The sequence below is a fragment of the Mustelus asterias genome, chromosome 19 (genome assembly GCF_964213995.1).
Source record: "Mustelus asterias chromosome 19, sMusAst1.hap1.1, whole genome shotgun sequence".
NCBI lineage: Eukaryota > Metazoa > Chordata > Chondrichthyes > Carcharhiniformes > Triakidae > Mustelus > Mustelus asterias.
In genome coordinates, this window is record NC_135819.1 from 17,988,164 (window position 1) to 18,008,581 (window position 20,418).

The 20,418-nt window shown below is 53.3% G+C and overlaps 1 protein-coding gene across 1 annotated transcript in view; it reads left to right on the top strand.

Annotated features, from left to right (window-relative positions):
• Window positions 1-929: 929 nt before the first annotated feature.
• pnpla6 (patatin-like phospholipase domain containing 6) overlaps window positions 930-20,418 on the top strand; it is a 199,900-nt gene continuing 180,411 nt past the window's right edge. The window contains exons 1-3 of the mRNA XM_078235102.1: window positions 930-994; window positions 16,755-16,864; window positions 18,585-18,650. Coding sequence (XP_078091228.1) covers window positions 16,823-16,864; window positions 18,585-18,650 — 108 coding nt within the window. The 5' untranslated portion in view covers window positions 930-994; window positions 16,755-16,822. The remainder of the gene's footprint in view (window positions 995-16,754; window positions 16,865-18,584; window positions 18,651-20,418) is intronic.

The following is a 20,418-nucleotide window of genomic DNA, read 5'->3' on the forward strand; positions in this document are numbered from 1 at the left end:
ATGCAGACGCTGCGACAACGGATGAATGAACACCGCTCGACAATCACCAGGCAAGACTGTTCTCTTCCTGTTGGGGAACACTTCAGTGGTCACGGGCATTCAGTCTCTGATCTTCGGGTAAGTGCTCTCCAAGGCGGCCTTCACGACACATGACAGCGCAGAGTCGCTGAGCAGAAACTGATAGCCAAGTTCCACACACTTGAGGACGGCCTAAACGGGAATCTTGGGTTCATGTCACACTATCTGGAACCCCCACGACTTGCCTGGGCTTGCAAAATCTCACTAACTGTCCTGTCTGGAGACAATACACACCTCTTTAACCTGTGCTTAACCCTCTCTCCACTCACATTGTCTGTACCTTTGAGACTTGATTACCTGTAAAGACTCGCATTCCAACCATTATTCTGTAAATTGAGTTTGTGTCTTTATTTGCCCTGTTTGTGAACACAACTCCCACTCACCTGACGAAGGGGCAGCGCTCCGAAAGCTTGTGGATTTTGCTGCCAAATAAACCTGTTGGACTTTAACCTGGTGTAAAACTTCTTACTGTGGTCAAATATCCCGAAACTCTGCATCTGTCAATCAAACACTAAGATCCCGCCTTCTGCCCCATTGATTGGATAGAGTGGTGGGCGGTGCTTGTACGAAATCATTTCCTATTGGTACAACCTGTTATCAATTGGAGGCCTATCCGCATTACCATTGGTCGATCGCACTGTCAGTCAGTAGGTGGACTGAATTTCTATTGGTTGAACCGGCTGTCAGTCAGAGGGTGGGCCGCAGTCCCATTGGTCGGGCGGGCTGTCAGTCAGGAGCGTTGCCGGGGGGGCGGACCGCAGTCCTATTGGTCGGATGGACTGTCAGTCAGTGGGTGGGCCGCGGTCCGATTGGTCGGACGGGCTGTCAGTCAGACGCGTTGTCGGGGGCGGGCCGCGTTGGCCAGGTGATGTTGTGACGGGGAGGCGGCGCCGAGCACCGGGAGGGGAGAGAGCCGGTAGGTGCAGAGCCCCAGGTTGGGGCCCAGCGGGGCGCGGGAGCGGGCTGTGCGGTGCGAGAGGCTGCAGCCGCCCGGAGGTGGTAACCCTAACCCCCCCCTTAAATAATTCACCCCTCCCCCATGATAGCCCACCTTTAAACAATAACCCCTCAATATTATACCCCCAGAACAAAGCCCCCAATACCCCCTTACATAGTGCCCCCCTTACATAGTGCCCCCCTTACATAGTGCGCCCCTTACATAGTGCCCCCCTTACATAGTGCCCCCCTTACATAGTGCCCCCCTTACATAGTGCCCCCCTTACATAGTGCCCCCCTTACATAGTGCGCCCCTTACATAGTGCCCCCCTTACATAGTGCCCCCTTAACATAGTGCCCCCCTTACATAGTGCCCCCCTTACATAGTGCCCCCCTTACATAGTGCCCCCCTTACATAGTGCCCCCTTACATAGTGCCCCCTTACATAGTGCGCCCCTTACATAGTGCCCCCCTTACATAGTGCCCCCCTTACATAGTGCCCCCCTTACATAGTGCCCCCCTTACATAGTGCGCCCCTTACATAGTGCCCCCCTTACATAGTGCCCCCCTTACATAGTGCCCCCTTAACATAGTGCCCCCCTTACATAGTGCCCCCCTTACATAGTGCCCCCCTTACATAGTGCCCCCCTTACATAGTGCCCCCCTTACATAGTGCCCCCTTACATAGTGCCCCCTTACATAGTGCCCCCCTTAAATAGCGCCCGCTTAAATAATGACCCCCTTAAGTAGCGCCCCCTTAAGTAGCGCCCCCGTGCATAATACCCTCTATTCCCCAACACCTCCCCCCACAACACCCAATGCTTAAACAATAGCCCCCCAATAATATGCCCCCAATACTTCCCCCCCAAGCTCACACTCCCCCCCCCCCCCCCCCCCCAAGCTCGCCCTCCCCCCCCCCCCCCCCAAGCTCGCCCTCCCTCTCCCCCCCCCCCCCCAAGCTCGCCCTCCCTCTCCCCCCCCCCCCCCAAGCTCGCCCTCCCTCTCCCCCCCCCCCCAAGCTCGCCCCCCCTCCCCCCCCCCCAAGCTCGCCCTCCCTCCCCCCCCCCCCAAGCTCACCCTCCCTCCCCCCCCCCCCCCCAAGCTCGCCCTCCACCCCCCCAAGCTCGCCCTCCACCCCCCCCAAGCTCGCCCTCCCCCCCCCCCAAGCTCGCCCTCCCCCCCCCCCAAGCTCGCCCTCCCCCCCCCCAAGCTCGCCCTCCCCCCCCCCCCCCCCCCACGCCCTCCCTCCCCCCCCCCCCAAGCTCGCCCTCCCCCCCCCCCCCCAAGCTCGCCCTCCCCCCCCCCCCCCCAAGCTCGCCCTCCCCCCCCCCCCCCCAAGCTCGCCCTCCCCCCCCCCAAGCTCGCCCTCCCCCCCCCCCAAGCTCGCCCTCCCCCCCCCCCCCAAGCTCGCCCTCTCCCCCCCCCCCCCCAAGCTCGCCCTCCCCCCCCCCCCAAGCTCGCCCTCCCCCCCCCCCCCAAGCTCGCCCTCCCCCCCCCCCCCCCAAGCTCGCCCTCCCCCCCCCCAAGCTCGCCCTCCCCCCCCCCCCCCAAGCTCGCCCTCCCCCCCCCCCCAAGCTCGCCCTCCCCCCCCCCCCAAGCACGCCCTCTCCCCTCCCCCAAGCTCGCCCTCTCCCCTCCCCCAAGCTCGCCCTCTCCCCCCCCCCAAGCTCGACCTCCCCCCCCCCCCCCCCCAAGCTCGACCTCCACCCCCCCCCAAGCTCGACCTCCACCCCCCCCCCAAGCTCGCCCTCCCCCCCCCCCCCCCCCAAGCTCGCCCTCCCCCCCCCAAGCTCGCCCCCCCCCCCCAAGCTCGCCCTCCCCCCCCCCCCCCAAGCTCGCCCTCCCCCCCCCCCCCAAGCTCGCCCTCCCCCCCCCCCCAAGCTCGCCCTCCCCCCCCCCCCCAAGCTCGCCCTCCCCCCCCCCCAAGCTCGCCCTCCCCCCCCCCCCCAAGCTCGCCCTCCCCCCCTCCAAGCTCGCCCTCCCCCAAGCTCGCCCTCCCCCCCCCCCCCAAGCTCGCCCTCCCCCCCCCCCCCAAGCTCGCCCTCCCCCCCCCCCCCCCCAAGCTCGCCCTCCCCCCCCCCCCCAAGCTCGCCCTCCCCCCCTCCCCCAAGCTCGCCCTCCCCCCCCCCCCCCCAAGCTCGCCCTCCCCCCCCCCAAGCTCGCCCTCCCCCCCCCCAAGCTCGCCCCCCCCCCCCCCCAAGCTCGCCCCTCCCCCCCCCCCCCAAGCTCGCCCTCCCCCCCCCCCAAGCTCGCCCTCCCCCCCCCCCCAAGCTCGCCCTCCCCCCCCCCCCCCAGCTCGCCCTCCCCCCCCCCCCACCCAAGCTCGCCCTCCCCCCCCCCCACCCAAGCTCGCCCCTCCCCCCCCCCCCCAAGCTCGCCCTCCCCCCCCCCCCCCCCCAAGCTCGCCCTCCCCCCCCCCCCCCAAGCTCGCCCCCCCCCCCCCCCAAGCTCGCCCCCCCCCCCCAAGCTCGCCCTCCCTCCCCCCCCCCCCCAAGCTCGCCCTCCTCCCCCCCCCCCCCAAGCACGCCCTCCTCCCCCCCCCCCCCAAGCTCGCCCTCCTCCCCCCCCCCAAGCTCGCCCTCCTCCCCCCCCCCCAAGCTCGCCCTCCTCCCCCCCCCCCAAGCTCGCCCTCCTCCCCCCCCCCACCAAGCTCGCCCTCCCCCCGCAAGCTCGCCCTCCCCCCCGCAAGCTCGCCCTCCCCCCCGCAAGCTCGCCCTCCCCCCCGCAAGCTCGCCCTCCCCCCCCGCAAGCTCGCCCTCCCCCCCCGCAAGCCGCCCTCCCCCCCCGCAAGCTCGCCCTCCCCCCCCGCAAGCTCGCCCTCCCCCCCCGCAAGCTCGCCCTCCCCCCCCGCAAGCTCGCCCTCCCCCCCCCGCAAGCTCGCCCTCCCCCCCCGCAAGCTCGCCCTCCCCCCCCCCCCCGCAAGCTCGCCCTCCCCCCCCCCCCCAAGCTCGCCCTCTCCCCCCCCCCCCCAAGCTCGCCCTCCCCCCCCCCCCCCCCCCAAGCTCGCCCTCTCTCCCCCCCCCCAAGCTCGCCCTCCCCCCCCCCCAAGCTCGCCCTCCCCCCCCCAAGCTCGCCCTCCCCCCCCCCCCCCCAAGCTCGCCCTCCCCCCCCCCCCCCAAGCTCGCCCTCCCCCCCCCCCCCCCCAAGCTCGCCCCCTCCCCCCCCCCCCCAAGCTCACCCTCCCCCCCCCAAGCTCGCCCTCCCCCCCCCCCCAAGCTCGCCCTCCCCCCCAAGCTCGCCCTCCCCCCCCCCCCCAAAGCTCGCCCTCCCCCCCCCCCCAAGCTCTCCCTCCCCCCCGCAAAAGCTCGCCCTCCACCCCCCCCAAGCTTGCCCTCTCTTCCCCCCCCCCCCCGCCTCCCGCCCCCTCCGCCCCCCAGCTCACCTCCCCCACCCAGCACCCCCCCCCCCCCCCCCCTCCTGCCCACCCTCATTCCCCTCCACTGGCAGCCCATCCCGGATGATCAGTTCCTGCACCAAGCTGTCTCTCACCGCGATGACGGCCTGTTGTTTCCTGTCAGTGTCTCGGGCTGCAAGCTGCAAGTTTTACATTCTGGTGGTCACACGTCGCTGCTGCACTGACAGTTTGTGAAGCTCCATTCTGAGGGGGCACTTTGTGAACACAGTGAGAAGTCTCACAACACCAGGTCACTTTGTGAAGCCAGTTTTGCACTCGGAGTAGTTTCGCTTTGGATCATGAGCAGCTGGATGCACGTTGCAGTTATTCACACTGTTAATCCAGCGATATCCAGACCTGTGTTATGGCAGGGTGGGGATGGCCGGGGGGTGGTCACTGAGTCACGACGGGGTGTTTTATCATAGCGGGGTCAGATAGATAGGAGTGTCCAGGTGGGCCTCAAGTGAATGGCAGCCATTGATTGTAAAGTTTTGATTTATTATTGTCACATGTATTAACATATAGTATGAAAAGTATTGTCTCTTGCGCGCTATACAGACAAAGCATACTGTTCATAGAGAAGGAAAGGAGAGAGTGCAGAATGTAGTGTTACAGTCATAGCTAGGGTGTAGAGAAAGATCAACTTAATGCAAGGTAAGTCCATTCAAAAGTCCGACGGCAGCAGGGAAGAAGCTGTTCTTGAGTCGGTTGGTGCGTGACCTCAGACTTTTGTATCACTTTCCCGATGGAAGAAGGTGGAAGAGAGAATGTCCAGGCTGCGTGGAGTCCTTAATTATGCCGGCTGCTTTTCCGAGGCAGCGGGAAGTAGATAGAGTCAATGGATGGGAGGCTGGTTTGTGTGATGGACTGGGCTTCATTCAGGACCTTTTGTAGTCACTTGTCGTCTTGGGCAGAGCAGGAGCCATACCGGGCTGCGATACAACCAGAAAGAATGCTTTCTATGGTGCATCTGTAAAAGCTGGTGGGAGGTGTAGCTGACATGCCAAATTTCCTTAGTCTTGTGAGAAAGTAGAGGCGTTGATGCATCAATAGTCATAAGGACAGGTTGCTGGTCCACTATCCCTGCTTGTGTGTTGTATCTGAGCACCCCTTACTGTTTGGCGCACTCAGATAATTGCAATGTCTTGAAATGAAGGTCCCAGGTGCTTCTGTGCAGGTGGGAGATATTTTTGTGGCCTGATTGTCCAGGAATGGGTTGCGCCTGTTGGAAGTGCAAATGGCGTTGAACCATCTTTTAAAAAGAGATAAATAGATAAAATAATGTAGGTGGATAGTTAGAGTACGAAATGAGAAAAGAAACGTGGGAAGTCAAAGTTAAAGCAAAACAATTTTTGTAACACGTGACATTAAACGGGAGATTGGGAAAACTGGGATCACTGATCTAGTAAGAGTTTTAACAACACCAGTTAAAGTCCAACAGGTTTATTTGGTAGCAAATGCTATTAGCTTTCGGAGCGCTGCTCCTTCGTCAGATGGAGTGGATATCTGTTCTTAGTGTTTACCCCAGTCCAATGCCGGCATCTCCACATCATGATCACGGATCTAGTCAGGGAATAATCGGTGTGCTGAATAATGTGCTTTGTGTCAGCATTTGAGTTGGTCCAGAAGGTCCAGATTCCAAGAAAACTGATGTTGTATGAAGGTCAGAGACTTGTCATAATTAATGTCACAACAGTGGTTAGCACTGCTGCCTCACAGCTCCAGCTCCAGGGACCCGGGTTCGATTCCCGGCTCGGGTCACTGCCTGCGCGGAACTTGCACGTTCGCCCCATGTCTGCGTGGGTTTCCACCGGGTGCTCCACTTTCCCCCCTCACTCCAAAAATGTGCAGGTTAAGTTGATTGGCTATGTAAATTGCCCCTTAGTGTCCTGGGATGTGTAGGTTAGAGGGATTAGCAGGGTAAATATGTGGGGTGATGTGGGTAGGGCCTGGTTGTTGTTGGTGCAGACTCGATGGTCCGAATGGACTCCTTCTGCACTGTAGGGTTTCTATGATTCTATGATGATACCATTACTCGAGTGGCTAGTCCCCCAGGGCCAAATTGTTTCCAGCCCCAGACTCGAACACAAGCCGATGCAGCTGAAAGAGCCCCCATCTTCCAAAGAAGAGTTGTACGGACTCAGAGAGTCATCGAGGTTTACAGCATGGCAACTGGCCCTTTGGCCCAAATTGTCCATGCCGTTGTTTTGTTTTTAACCACTAAGCTAGTCCCACTTGCCCGCATTTGGCCCATATCCCTCTATACCCATCGCACCCATGTAACTGTCTAAATGCTTTTCAAAAGATAAAATCGTACCCGCCTCTACTACTACCTCTGGCAGCTTGTTCCAGACACTCACCACCCTGTGTGTGTAAAAATTGCCCCTCTGGGCACTTTTGTATCTCTCCCCTCTCACCTTAAACCTATGCCCTCTAATTTTAGACTCCCCTACCTTTGGGAAAAGATATTGACTATCTAGCTGATCTGTTCCCCTCATTATTTTATAGATCTCTCAAAGATCACCTCTCAGCCTCCTATGCTCCAGAAAAAAAAGTCTCAGTCTATCCAGCCTCTCCTTATAACTCAAACCATCAAGTCTCAATAGTATCCTGGTAAATCTTTTCTGCACTCTTTCTAGTTTAATAATATCCGTTCTATGTTAAGGCGACCAGAACTGTACACAGTATTCCAAGTGTGGCCTTACCAATGTCTTGTACAACTTCAGCAAGATACCCCAACTCCTGGATTCAATGTTCTGACCAGTGAAACCAGGTGTGCCAAATGCCTTCTTCACCACTCTGTCCACCTGTGACTCCACTTTCAATGAGCTATGAACTTGTACCCCTAGATCTCTTTGTTCTATAACTCACCCCAACGCCCTACCATTAACTGAGTAAGTCCTTCCCTGGTTCGATCTACCAAAATGCATCACCTCACATTTATCTAAATTAAACTCCATCTGCCATTCATCAGCCCACTGGCCCAATTGATCAAGATACCGTTGCAATCCTAGATAACCTTCACTGTCCAGTGTGCCATCAATCTTGGTGTCATCTGCAAACTTCCGAACCATGCCTCCTAAGTTCGCATCCAAATCATTGATATAAATGACAAATAACAGTGGACCCAGCACCGATCCCTGAGGCACACCGCTGGTCACAGGCCTCCAGTTTGAAAAACAACCGTCTACAACCACCCTCTGGCTTCTGTCATCAGGCCAATTTTGTGTTCATTTGGCTACCTCACCCTGGATCCCGTGAAATTTAACCTTATGCAACAACCTACCATGCGGTACCTTGTCAATCGCCTTGCTAAAGTCCATGTAGACAACATCAACTGCACTGCCCTCATCTACCTTCTTGGTGACCCCCTCAAAAAACTCAATCAAATTTGTGAGACATGATTTTCCACTCACAAGACCATGCTGTCCCCAACCAATCGATAAAAGCAAATTACTGCGGATGCTGGAATCTGAAACCAAAAGAGAAAATGCTGGGAAATCTCAGTAGGTCTGGCAGCATCTGTAAGGTGAGTAAAGAGCTGACGTTTCCAGTCCAGATGACCCTTTGACAAAGGATCACCTGGACTCGAAACGTCAGCTCTTTTCTCTCCTTACAGATGCTGCCAGACCTGCTGAGATTTTCCAGCATTTTCTCCTTTGGTTGTCCCCAATCAGTCCTTGCCTCTCTAAATGCCTGTAGATCCTGTCTCTCAGAATACCTTCTAAACCTTACCCACTACAGACGTTGGGCTCACCGGCCTGTAACTCCCAGGTTTTTCCCTGCAGTCCTTCTTAAACAAAGGCACAACATTTGCCACTCTCCAATCTTCAGGCACCTCATCTGTGGCTGTCAATGATTTGAATATCTCTGCTCGGAGACCCGCAATTTCCTCTCTAGCTTCCCACGATGTCCTGGGATACACTTCATCAGGTCATGGAGATTTAATTACCTTGATGCACTTTAAGACTTCCGGATCTGCTGAGATTTTCCAGCATTTTCCCTTTTGGTTTCAGATTCCAGCATCCGCAGTAATTTGCTTTTATCGACTGATTACGGACAGCATGGCTTTGTGAGTGGAAAATCATGTCTCTCAAATTTGATTGAGTTTTTTGAAGGGGTAACCAAGAAGGTAGATGAGGGTAGTGCAGTTGATGTTGTCTACATGGACTTTAGCATGGCTTTTGACAAGGTACCGCATGGTAGGTTGTTGCATAAGGTTAAATCTCACGGGATCCAGGGTGAGGTAGCCAAATGAACACAAAATTGGCCTGATGACAGAAGCCAGAGGGTGGTTGTAGAGGGTTGTTTTTCAAACTGGAGGCCTGTGACCAGCGGTGTGCCTCAGGGATCGGTGCTGGGTCCACTGTTATTTGTCATTTATATTAAGGATTTGAATGCAAACTTAGGAGGCATGGTTAGGAAGTTTGCAGATGACACCAAGATTGGTGGCATACTGGACAGTGAAGGATTTGCAACGGTATCTTGATCAATTGGGCCAGTGGGCTGATGAATGGCAGGTGGGGAGTTTAATTTAGATAAATGCGACCTCCTCTGTAATATGTACATCCCCACCCCATCCACCCCACCCCCACACCAAACCACCATCCCTCCCTTCCTGGATCAATCGCTCCGCAGCCATAAAAGTCTCACCCTTGCCCCTGGCACCAGGGAGGGGCGTACAATCCTGGATACACACCTGCAGTCGCAGAAACACCAGGGCACTCGAGCGGAAAGGAGAGACGTCCGCACCCCACCCTCCCCAAAGTATTTCTGGAAGTTGAGAATCCAGTTGTGGACAGCCAGGAGAGGAAAGCAGGTAGCCACAGCTGCTGCTATCGGGGCTCCGAAGCTGGCGTGTGTGTGTGTGTGTGTGTGTGTGGGATTTCACAATGTACTGGCAGTGTTGGGGCTCAGCATTTGTGTAAAGTGCTGAGTCACCAAAGCGTTGCTTTAACTTGCAGCTGGCTGGAAGCTGCACAGCTCATTCCAGAGCCGATTGCAAACGGACCTCCTATCAGCGGCACACTGCATTGCCCTGAGGTGAGTCTTCATATTGATGCAGGCAGGGAGGCGGATTAGCAGAGCCCATTAGACATTTGCTCTTTAGAATTGAGACCGTTCAAATATTTAGCAAGGATATATCTCAGAAGCCTGCAGTTCTGCAATTTATCCTGCAAAAGCAGAGTATCCTTTGACTGTACGTGTCTGTTGTACAGTGACAAAGTCCTTGCGGAGAAACAGCCTCTGAGACACCCTGTCTGGTACTGTGTGGAGTAGAGGTTCACAGCCTGCAAATGTGGAGAGCGTGTAGGAGAATCACTTCATGTCCGGCTGGTCACATCGCACACGCTTTCTTCATAAAGTCAGAAGGATAATCCTGTGGTCTATTGAGGCCTGAATGACCTGCTTTGTGTTTGACTGTATTCTGTGTCCAGAACGCAGCAGAGGACCTGATATGGAGTAGCTCGGGCTGTATAGCGTAGCAGTCACTTCATGTCACAGAGCTCTCCCGCTCGCTTGCAGGAGCTAAGGTGGGTGAGTTTGCATTACACCCGGGAGTGCAAGCTGCAAGAGTCCGCATGGTCCTTGCTGTCTCCTCACATCACTCTCCGGTGTATAGCTTCGAGCTGCGCTTTGTTTGATTGCTTGGTGAGGCTGTTCTCTGAGGAGAGACTTGCTTCGACTGGGCCTGGAGTTTATAAAGAGGAAAGATCAGATTGAAACGTATAAAATTCTAACAGAGCCGGACAGACTCCAATCAGGGTGGATGTTTCCCCTAGTGGGAGATATCTAGAACCAGGGGGGCATAGTCTCCGGATACAGGGTGGACCATTTAGGACTGAGATGAGGAGAAATTCTTCACTTCAAAGGGTGGGATTCTCTTCCACAGAAAGATGTGGAGGGAAAATCACTGAATATATTCAAGACTGTTTGGAGGCCCATTAGAAGAGCATCTTCCTTGGTAAGGGTAGAATTAAAATACTCATTTAGAGTCTCCGCCATACTAACGCCCAGTCTATGAGAGCCCTTTATCACCTTTTTACGATTGATATATGTGGTAAACACGTTTGGAATTCCATTTCACATTAGCGGCCAGCCTCTTCTCCACGTTTTAGATTTTAATGGCATCAGGGGTTATGGGGGGAAAGTGGGAATATGGCGTTGAGATCGAGGATAGCCATGGTCATATTGAATGGCGGAGCAGAAAGCCTGATGCTCCGGCTTCCTCCAGAGATGTGCGGGTTAAGTGGATTGGCCATGCTAAATTGCCCCCTTAGTGTCGGGGGGACTAGCTAGGGTAAATGCATGGGGATAGGATAGGGCCTGGGTGGGATTGTGGTCGGTGCAGACTCGATGGGCCGATTGGCCTCCTTCTGCAATGGAAGATTCTATGAACGTGGCCAAGCCTGTGCCAACATCGCTGACTCAGCAACATTTGCAGGCTCCAAGGACGCCTGGGTGGTGACCTTGCCCTGCCAAGCGACATTGAGGACGTGTCTCAGACAGTGAAGGTGGAAACTGATCAGCCTTTTCTCCTGCCTAGCATGTGTTGTCCAGGTCTCAGCATTGTAGAGCAGTGCACTGAGGAATAGGCTTAGCAGAGTTGTAGTTTGGTGTTCTCCGTCAGGTTGTTTTTCCACACTCCCTTAGTCAGCTTGTTCAGAACAGCTTTTTCACTCTCTCTGTTGATTTCAGCCTTGAGTGACAGATTGTTGGTGATTATGGAGCCTAGATATGTGAAGCATCAACCATCCTGGCCTGTAACATGGTCAGACTGTAGTGTTAGAAATACTCTGTTCATGATGGTCGAAGTTGGTAAAAAATTACGATATGGAGTAATACCATTTGGCCTCTTTAGCCCATGTCAGCATTTCCCTTTCGTGTGGGCAAAGATTTCTGATCACATTTTCTGAATCATAGAATCCCAACAGTGCGGAAGAGGCCATTTGGCCCATCGAGTCTGCACTGACTCTCTGACAGGATATCTTACCCAGGCCTTCCCCACCCCACCATATCCGTGTAACCCCGAACAAAGAACAGTACAGCACAGGAAACAGGCCCCGCGGCCCTCCAAGCCCGTGCCGCTCCTTGGTCCAACTAGACCAATCGTTTGTATCCCTCCATTCCCAGGCTGCTCATCTGACTATCCAGGTAAGTCTTAAACGATGTCAGCGTGCCTGCCTCCACCACCCTACTTGGCAGCGCATTCCAGGCTCCCACCACCCTCTGTGTAAAAAAACATCCCTCTAATATCTGAGTTATACTTCGCCCCTCTCACCTTGAGCCCGTGACCCCTCGTGATCGTCACTTCTGATCTGGGAAAAAGCTTCCCACCGTTCACCCTATCTATCCCCTTCATAATCTTGTACACCTCTATTAAATCTCCCCTCATTCTCCGTCTTTCCAGGGAGAACAACCCCAGTTTACCCAATCTCTCCTCATAGCTAAGACCCTCCATACCAGGCAACATCCTGGTAAACCTTCTCTGCACTCTGTCTAACGCCTCCACATCCTTCTGGTGGTGCGGCAACCAGAACTGGACGCAGTACTCCAAATGTGGCCTAACCAGCGTTCTATACATCATCAGACTCCAGCTTTTATACTCTATACCCCGTCCTATAAAGGCAAGCATACCATATGCCTTCTTCACCACCTTCTCCACCTGTGTTGCCACCTTCAAGGATTTGTGGACTTGCACACCTAGGTCCCTCTGTGTTTCTATACTCCTGATGACACACATTTAACATGGCTAATCCATCTAACCTTGGGATACTAAGGGGCAATTTAGCATGGCCAATCCACCTAACCGGCACATCTTGGGACACGAAGGGGCGATTTGGCATGGCCAATCCACCTAACGTGCGCATCTTTCGGAGTGTGGAAGGAAACTGGAGCACCCAGAGGAAACCCATGCAGACACTGGGAGAACGTGCAAATTCTACACAAAGTTACCAGAGGCCAGAATTGAACCCGGGTCACTGGCAGTGTGAGGCAGCAGTGCTAACCACTGTGCCACCCACATTTGCCCATCCTGTTCCCATTTATCTGTGTACCCCTCACCCACCTATCCAGTCTAATCTTGAGTAACGTTTCCTGCCCCAACCACTAAACCTGAAAGTGAATTTCCGAGTTCTCGGAGGGAGGGAATAACTTTACTCCCTCTCTCTCTCTCTCTCTCTCTCTCTCTCTCCCCCCCCCACCCCCCAAACAGTCTGCCTTGTCCTAAATCTCTCCCGTTTCGTCTTGCCCCCTCAGCTTGTCTGTGTGCATCGATATGAGTTGCCCCACAGGCTGTAAATGAAGCAGTTCACCTGGCTTTGGGAGCGTTGCGTGCGCCAGCGGAGGCAGAAGAATGCAAATGATGGAACTGTGAAATGGGACATGTCTGCTTTGTATTTCACTTGCACTTCAGAAATTTGCATAGGCACATCCTTTGCACAAAATCTGTCCTTCCTGGAGTGAATTCAACATGAGGGCGGCAGCAATATTGTGAATAGACCAGGCTGCTGCCCAGGAACACAGCTCTTCACCGGGGCATGCCATGTACCCTGGAGCACTCACTGGTTTCATTTACACGTGGGCCCCAATTTCTCTTCCTGCATCGACGCAGCACCTTTCCTACTTTGCAGATGTCCGAAAGGAGGGCCAATGAAGTACTTTTTGGTGTGTAATCACCTCCAACATTCACATAACTGGGGCCCTGGGGCTGTTAATCCGTTGAGTGCGCAGATTCTGACACCTTCCTGCTCTGCCCTGCTATAAATGGAGGGCCATTCCAAAGGAGGATTCCTTTGGAGCGCCCCTTGGGGTGGCACGGTGGCACAGTGGTTAGCACTGCTGCACAGTGGTTAGCACTGCTGCCAGGTTCAATTCCTTGGGTCACTGTCTGTGTGGGTCTGCACATGCTCCCCGTGTCTGCGTGGGTTTCTTCCGGGTGCTCCGGTTCCCTCCCACAGCCCAAAGATGTTGGGCTTGGTTGATTGGCCATTGCTAAATTGCCCCTTAGTGTCAGGGGATTCGCGGGGTAAATATGTGGGGTTACGGGGATAGGCCCTGGGTGGGATTGGTGTCGGTGCAGACTCGATGGGCTGAATGGCCTCCTTCTGCACTGTAGGGATTCTATGATTTGATGCACTCTGGATAGAGAGGTGGTGTTCCTGTTAGTATGATGATTGGGAGGGCGGGATACTACCTTCATTGCTCTTGTTAGTATCCGTTTTATTCATGCTTCAGACCGTGGCTCTATTATTCCTCATCTTGAGTTGTGCTGAAGGCATAAAACGAGTAATATAAGTAACTGGTGCATTTATGTAGCACCTTTCCTGGTATTCAGATGTCCAAAAGCACTATGGCCAATGAAGTACTTCTTGATGTGTAGTCACTGTAGCAATGTTGGGTGGCACGGTACTGCTGCCTCACAGCGCCAGGGACCCGGATTTGATTCCCCGCTTGGGTCACTGTCTGTGCGGAGTCTGCAAGTTCTCCCCGTGTCTGCATGGGTTTCCTCCGGGTCCTCCGGTTTCCTCCCACAGTCCGAAAGACGTGCTGGTTAGGGCGCATTGGCTGTGCTAAATTCTCCCTCAGTGTACCCAAACAGGCGCCGGAGTGTGTCAACTAGGGGATTTTCACAGTAACTTCATTGCAGTGTTAATGTAAGCCTACTTGCGACACTAATAGATAAACTAAACTAAAATTAGTACAGCAGCCAATTAGTGCTTCTGAACAACAGTCAGTATTTTTCCAAAGTCCTAAGGTGCTTTGGAAAGGGTGCAGAGGAGATTTACCAGGATGTTGCCTGGTATGGTGGGAAGGTCTTATGAGGAAAGGCTGAGGGACTTGAGGCTGTTTTCGTTAGAGAGAAGAAGGTTAAGAGGTGACTTAATAGAGGTATACAAGATGATCAGAGGATTAGATAGGGTGGACAGTGAGAGCCTTTTTCCTCGGATGGTGATAGCTAGCACGAGGGGACATAGTTTTAAATTGAGGGGTGATAGATATAGGACAGATGTCAGAGGTAGGTTCTTTACTCAGAGAGTAGTAAGGGCGTGGAATGCCCTGCCTGCAACAGTAGTGGACTCGCCAACTTTAAACGCATTTAAATGGTCCTTGGGTAAACATATGGATGATATTGGAATAGTGTAGGTTAGATGGGCTTTAGATTGGTTTCACAGGTCGGCGCAACATCGAGGGCCGAAGGGCCTGTACTGCGCTGTAATGTTCTATGCTTCCTGGGGATGAATGAATGTCCAGGAAAGATGTGGAAATGAACTGGAGGCCTAGTCATCAAGTTAGACTTGTGAAGATGGAGAGAGAACAAGTGCAAGGGGTCCGGGAGCTGAAATATTTCCAGGATGTTGGAGTATTCCACCACCTCCATACTTCACAATGACTGATCTCCCACAGTGTTTCTCCCCACAGAGTGACATGCTCGTGCTGGCCTGTGCTGCTGTTTATGTTCCATTTGAACCAACTCCCACCCCGCTTCCTTACACCCCGTCCACATGCACATCCTTCTGTTCCTCTCACCCTCCTGTATTGGCCTAGCCTTCTCTTCAATGTATCTGCTCTGTAAGAGGCTAGAGTCAGACGAAAGCAGAGTTTAGGATGAGCTTATGAAAGTTTATTTATTAGTCACAAGTAAGGCTTGCATTAACACTACAATGAAGTTACTGTGCAATTCCCCTAGTCGCCACACTCTGGCGCCTGTTCGGTTCAATGTCCCCAGCACGTCTTTCAGACTGTGGGAGGAAACCGGAGCACCCGGAGGAAGCCCACGCAGACACGGGGAGAAGGTGCGGACTCCGCACAGACAGTGACCCAAGCCGGGAATCGAACCCGGGTCCCTGGCGCTGTGAGGCAGCAGGGCTAACCACTCTTCCGTGGGCGGTACGGTGGCACAATGGAAAGACAAGAGACGGCATTTGGGCAAGTAAAAGCAAAGTACTGGGGATGCTGAAAACCTGAAATAAAGCCATAAGATGCTGGATAAACTCAGCAGATCTGGCAGCTTGGGCCTAAATGATCTTTGTACAGAGGTGAAGCAAGATAGAAATGTGGAGAATGGGAAAGGGGGCAGAGGAGTGGAGCAGAAAAGAAGACCAAGGGTAAAGGAGATAGGGACTAATTTGTCATGGGCTTGGGACAAAGTGTTAATGCTGCCATTAAGGGATGAAGGATGTGCAGGTTAGGTGGATTGGCAATGCCAAATTGACCCCAGTGTCAGGGGTTTAGCAGGGTATGTATGTGGGGTTACGGGAATAGGGCCTGAGTGGGATTGTGGTCAGTGCAGACTCGAGGACTGAATGGCCCCCTTCTGCACTGTAGGGATTCTAAAGATGCTAATGGTGACGCAAGTTGACAGCAGAAAGTGTTAATGGGAGCAGTTGAACAGCTAGGGACAGATGGCCAAGTGGGGGAGAGGTGGGTCGGGCAGGCCGGGGAGCTGAAAGAGCAACGGAAATGTGGCAGTTGACAAAGCCCTGGACTCGAACAAAAACAGAAAATCTCAGCCGGTCCGACAGCATCTGTGGAGAGAGAATAGAGCCAACGTTTGGAGTCTGGATGACCCTTTGTTGAGCTGGTTGGATCTGGGAGGAGAGAGAGAGACGCACAAGGGTTTCAGTAACAGACGAGTGGAGGCAGAGTTGGTCACGGCCTCTACTCTGGTGGTGCTGATTGAGAATAAATGGGGTCGGTCACTCAGCTCGGGGGCAAATGGAACTCGGAGGTCACCAATATTGGCCCTGTAGGAGGCTGGATAGCGCGAGGGTGACAGATGGTCGCAGCGGGAGGAGACTCTGGGCTTTCCGATGCTTCGACGGAGGAAATGAAAGCTCATACAGGACTAAATATCAAGCCGATAGGTGGAGCGCCCAGAGGTGTTTCCGAGAATATTGCTTCTACTTTTAGTTGACATTCTTCCACGGATGCAGAAATTGTTGCATTATCCTGATTTCCAGGTGTCCCTGAGGAAAGCTAGCACACTCCGGTCGAGCCTGAGATCTCAGGCCTACTTGTGAACATGACGGTCCAAGATGTGATCTTGTTTACAATTTACAGTTAATCTATGCGTCATTCCCCTTATCTGTGGCCTTGTCTTCTGCCAGATAAGATTCTGGCGTAACTTCCTGTGGCACAACCAGAGTAGAAGTGTTGGGAGCAATCGATAGCTGATGCTGTGTGCTGTGAGAGGGAGCCTTACCAGTGGTTACTTTCGGGGAGGAATGCATCCGGTGCGCTTCCAGACTGCATAGAATTTCAAATTCAAAAGAGTGAGATGGTGACAAATTATCTCTGGCTTTTGTTTTGTTTTTCCGCCCCCGTCCCCCCCTCTCCTCGCAAGTTCTGCCCTTGCGTTCTGGACAAGGGCCCAGCCCTATGGGAGGACTTGGCAGAGTAAACTGAAAAGCAATGGGGCAGAATGAAGCTCACCAAGCACAGGAGGATTTAGAGGTACATCTCGGAAAATGACACTGCCGCTTACTGCTAATGAGGTGTCGTGTTGCGGTGCTCCCGTTGCTGTGCTTTGCAAGTGTTATCTGAGAATGAGCATGCATGGCGGAGCAGCAGGCTTTGAGCATTTTCGGGTGTGAGGCAACCTGGGGGAGAAACGTACAAGTTTTCCCTCGGACCCCCTGGCATGAGAGTGAACTAGATTTGGCCGGTGGCATCGGTGTTGCATGAATGGTCCAGAATGGCTTTTGATCGATTCACACTTTACTCTTTAAAGCTGGTAATCTGCATGCTCCTGTCATTCTTTGCAATGGAATGTGCTTTGCCTGGGCCCCTGAGTCCTTCGTACCGATTTTGCACCTCTCCTTGCTCTTGCGCTCTCTCTAAGCAGCCCTCCTTACGCAGACTCTGACAGACCTGGGATCCCACCCTACCCCAGATCAGCAATTAACAAGCATGCTGGATTTATTCCCCCCCCCCCACCCTTGTTCGTGTTTCTCTGGAACCGCAGGGGGTTAGGCCACTGAGTGGAAGATCTCTCTGTAGAGGACCACAGTGGAGCTGGCAGGGAACCTGCCTTCCCTTATCATTTACTCTTCAGCTTTCGCTGCTCCGTGAGTTAGTGAGTGGCATGGCTTCACAACCAAAGCAGCAACCCGTTGCTCGAGCTGGAACTCCTTGACCCAGGCGCTGCCACTGTCAGAAATGAGCAATGTGGCTAAACACTGAGACCCCAGCCCTTCTACTGGTGGCGAGTTAATAAAAGGGGTTGGATTCCCTCAATGTACTGTTCTGTGGGATGAAAATGAAGCAAGTCTTTAGTTCCTTCTTGGAGTTTGCCAGGCCCCAGCACACCTGGCAGGGCAAACCTCCTCCCTGGACTCGGTCAATGGCACCTCACAGTCGAACTTTTAACAAGAGCACTCCAAAGATGTGCTGGTTGGGTTGACTGGCCATGCTAAATTGCCCCTTAGTGTCCCGGGATGTGTAGGTTAGAGGGATTTGGGGAAAATATGCGGGGTATTGGGGATTGGGCCTGGTTGGGATTGTTGGTACAGACTCAATGGGCCGAATGGCCTCCTTCCGCAGTGTAGGGTTTTTAATGACAGTAAAGGTGCCTGGTTTGTCATTTATTTTTTGTTTGCTTGTTTTATCTTTGCCCCTCGGTTTGCTGATACACCTAAACTCTGATATCTCTCAAAACAGAGAGGCTGATGCAGCAATGCGACCGTTTAATATGAGATGCAATCTTATTTCTCTATTTTGTGGTCTGGCACCCTTGTTACCAGTGTGCAGAGTAACAGTCCTCTGCTGCTGTTAGTTAGTACTAACGGGACGGCACGGTGGCGCAGTGGTTAGCACTGCTGCCTCACAGTGCCAGGGACCCGGGTTCAATTCCTGGCTTGGGTCACTGTCTGTGTGGAGTCTGCACATTCTCCCTGTGTCTGCGTGGGTTTCCTCCGGGTGCTCCGGTTTCCTCCCACAGTCCGAAAGACGTTAGGTGCATTGGCCGTGCTAATTTCTCCCTCAGTGTACCCCGAACAGGCGCCGGAGTGTGGCGACTAGGAGATTTTCACAGTAACTTCATTACAGTGTCAATGTAAGCCTACTTGTGACATTAATAAATAAACTTAAAAAAACTTACTGTCAGTGAAGTAGTTTCAAAGTGTTTCTCGCGAGTAAATTTAGTGCGGTGATGCTTCTTTCCATTGTTTTCCAGAATGAATCTGATGGCGATTTATTAGATCTGAAGACGCTGGTTGGAGACCAGCAGCAAGCCACTATGGTGAGTGACTATCATTTTCCTTCTGGGCCCTCTTGACATCTTTGGAACATGTAGAGTCCGTTCATTCCTTTGAATAGGCGGAGACGGCACTGATACGATGAATTTCTTTTAATGAACGGAACTTAAAATTAAATCACTATCGAAAGCAAAAAGAAAAAATGGAGAGAGAGATACTGGCTTTTTTGCCAGTCCTGTACTAAACAAAACAGAATTCAAAGCAGTCTGTTATATGTTCATTCTTATGTCGCTATTGTGAGTGTCCTTCACAGGCTGTCTCTGTCTGCAATAGCAGGCATTGCAGCCTGTTATGAGACCTTGCTGCTGCGGTTGTTATCAAAAACTTTGTTTGCCTTATGAAAAAGCCTGCCTTTGCTGGCACTGTACTTCCAAAAATGCAGTCAATTTTTCTAGCTAACCCAGCATGCCTTCTGAGTCTTAAAATGCGGTCGAGTTAGTTAACCCCGACAATCTAGAATCACAGAGACCCTACAGTGCCGAAAGAGGCCATTTGGCCCATCGAGTCTGCACCGACCGCAATCCCACCCAGGCCCTACCCACTTATCCCTACATATTTACCCACTAATCCCTCTAACCTACGCATCTCAGGACACTAAGGGGCAATTTTTTAGCATTTAGATGTAATTGCATAGGCAGAAATATCTTAAAATGAAGTCTTTGCATAAATGAAGAAAACCACACATGTTCTCAGCATTGCTGGTCTCGGAACCCGGCTCCCTAAAGTTAGTTTTCTGTTTTACCTGCTGTGGATTGCACACCCCAACAACCTGAGTCCTGAGAACCTGAGCATAGAGGAGCAAGGTCGAGGGGCCGAATGGCCTCCTTGTTCGTATGTCCCGTGTGTACACAAAGGGTTACTGATGGAATAGAAGCAAATTTATTGTATTGGCCCCGGGGTCGTCATGCCAACTGGTGGCCAATTGGTGCTCCATCGGTCTCCCTCGCCGGTTTGGTAACTCTTAGTCTCAGCCTGGCAGCCCTGCACTCTGCTTGGACACTGCTGTTTATCAACCTGACGTGCAGCTGGGATGTGGAGGGTATCAGGTTCTTTTTATCTGACTGTAGTTAAGTGTTGCAAGTTAATAATGCAGTGCCTGGGGTGGTTCGAACTGGACGAACAGCGAACTTGCTAGCGCTCTCTGCTTGAACACTGACTCTGATCCGAAGCTTAGATGCTCTGCTCTGAATCTGCTCCGCCCTCAGCACAAGTTGCAATCGAAACTCTTTGTTTTTTGGGTCCTTATTTGCTGGTAGTGCCTCCTTTTTAATGGCCAACTCAATAAGAGCCGTCTATTATGTTATTTAGCTACTTAAACTTGTACTTATTCTCACTGGCCAATTAGGAACACAGGAATTAGGAGCAAAAGTCAAGACAAGAAGGGCCAAAAGGCCTGTTTCTGAGCTGTAATTTTCTATGGTTCTAAGTCGGCAAATTCGGCCCTTCGAGCCTGCTCCGCCATTCAATCAGATCATGACTGATCTCTCCCTGGCCTCAAATCCACCTCCCCACCTGTTCTCTTTAATTCCTTTTTTCTTTAAAAATATATCTATCTCCTTCTTGAAGCCATTCAACGATTCAGACTCCACCGCGCTATGGGGCAGCGAGTTCCACAAATTGGAATGTGCGCATTCTCCCCGTGTCTGCGTGTGTTTCCTCCGGGTGCTCCGGTTTCCTCCCACACTCCAAAGATGTGCGGGTTAGGTGCAATGGCCAGGCTAAATTACCCCTTAGTGTCCTGAATGTGTAGGT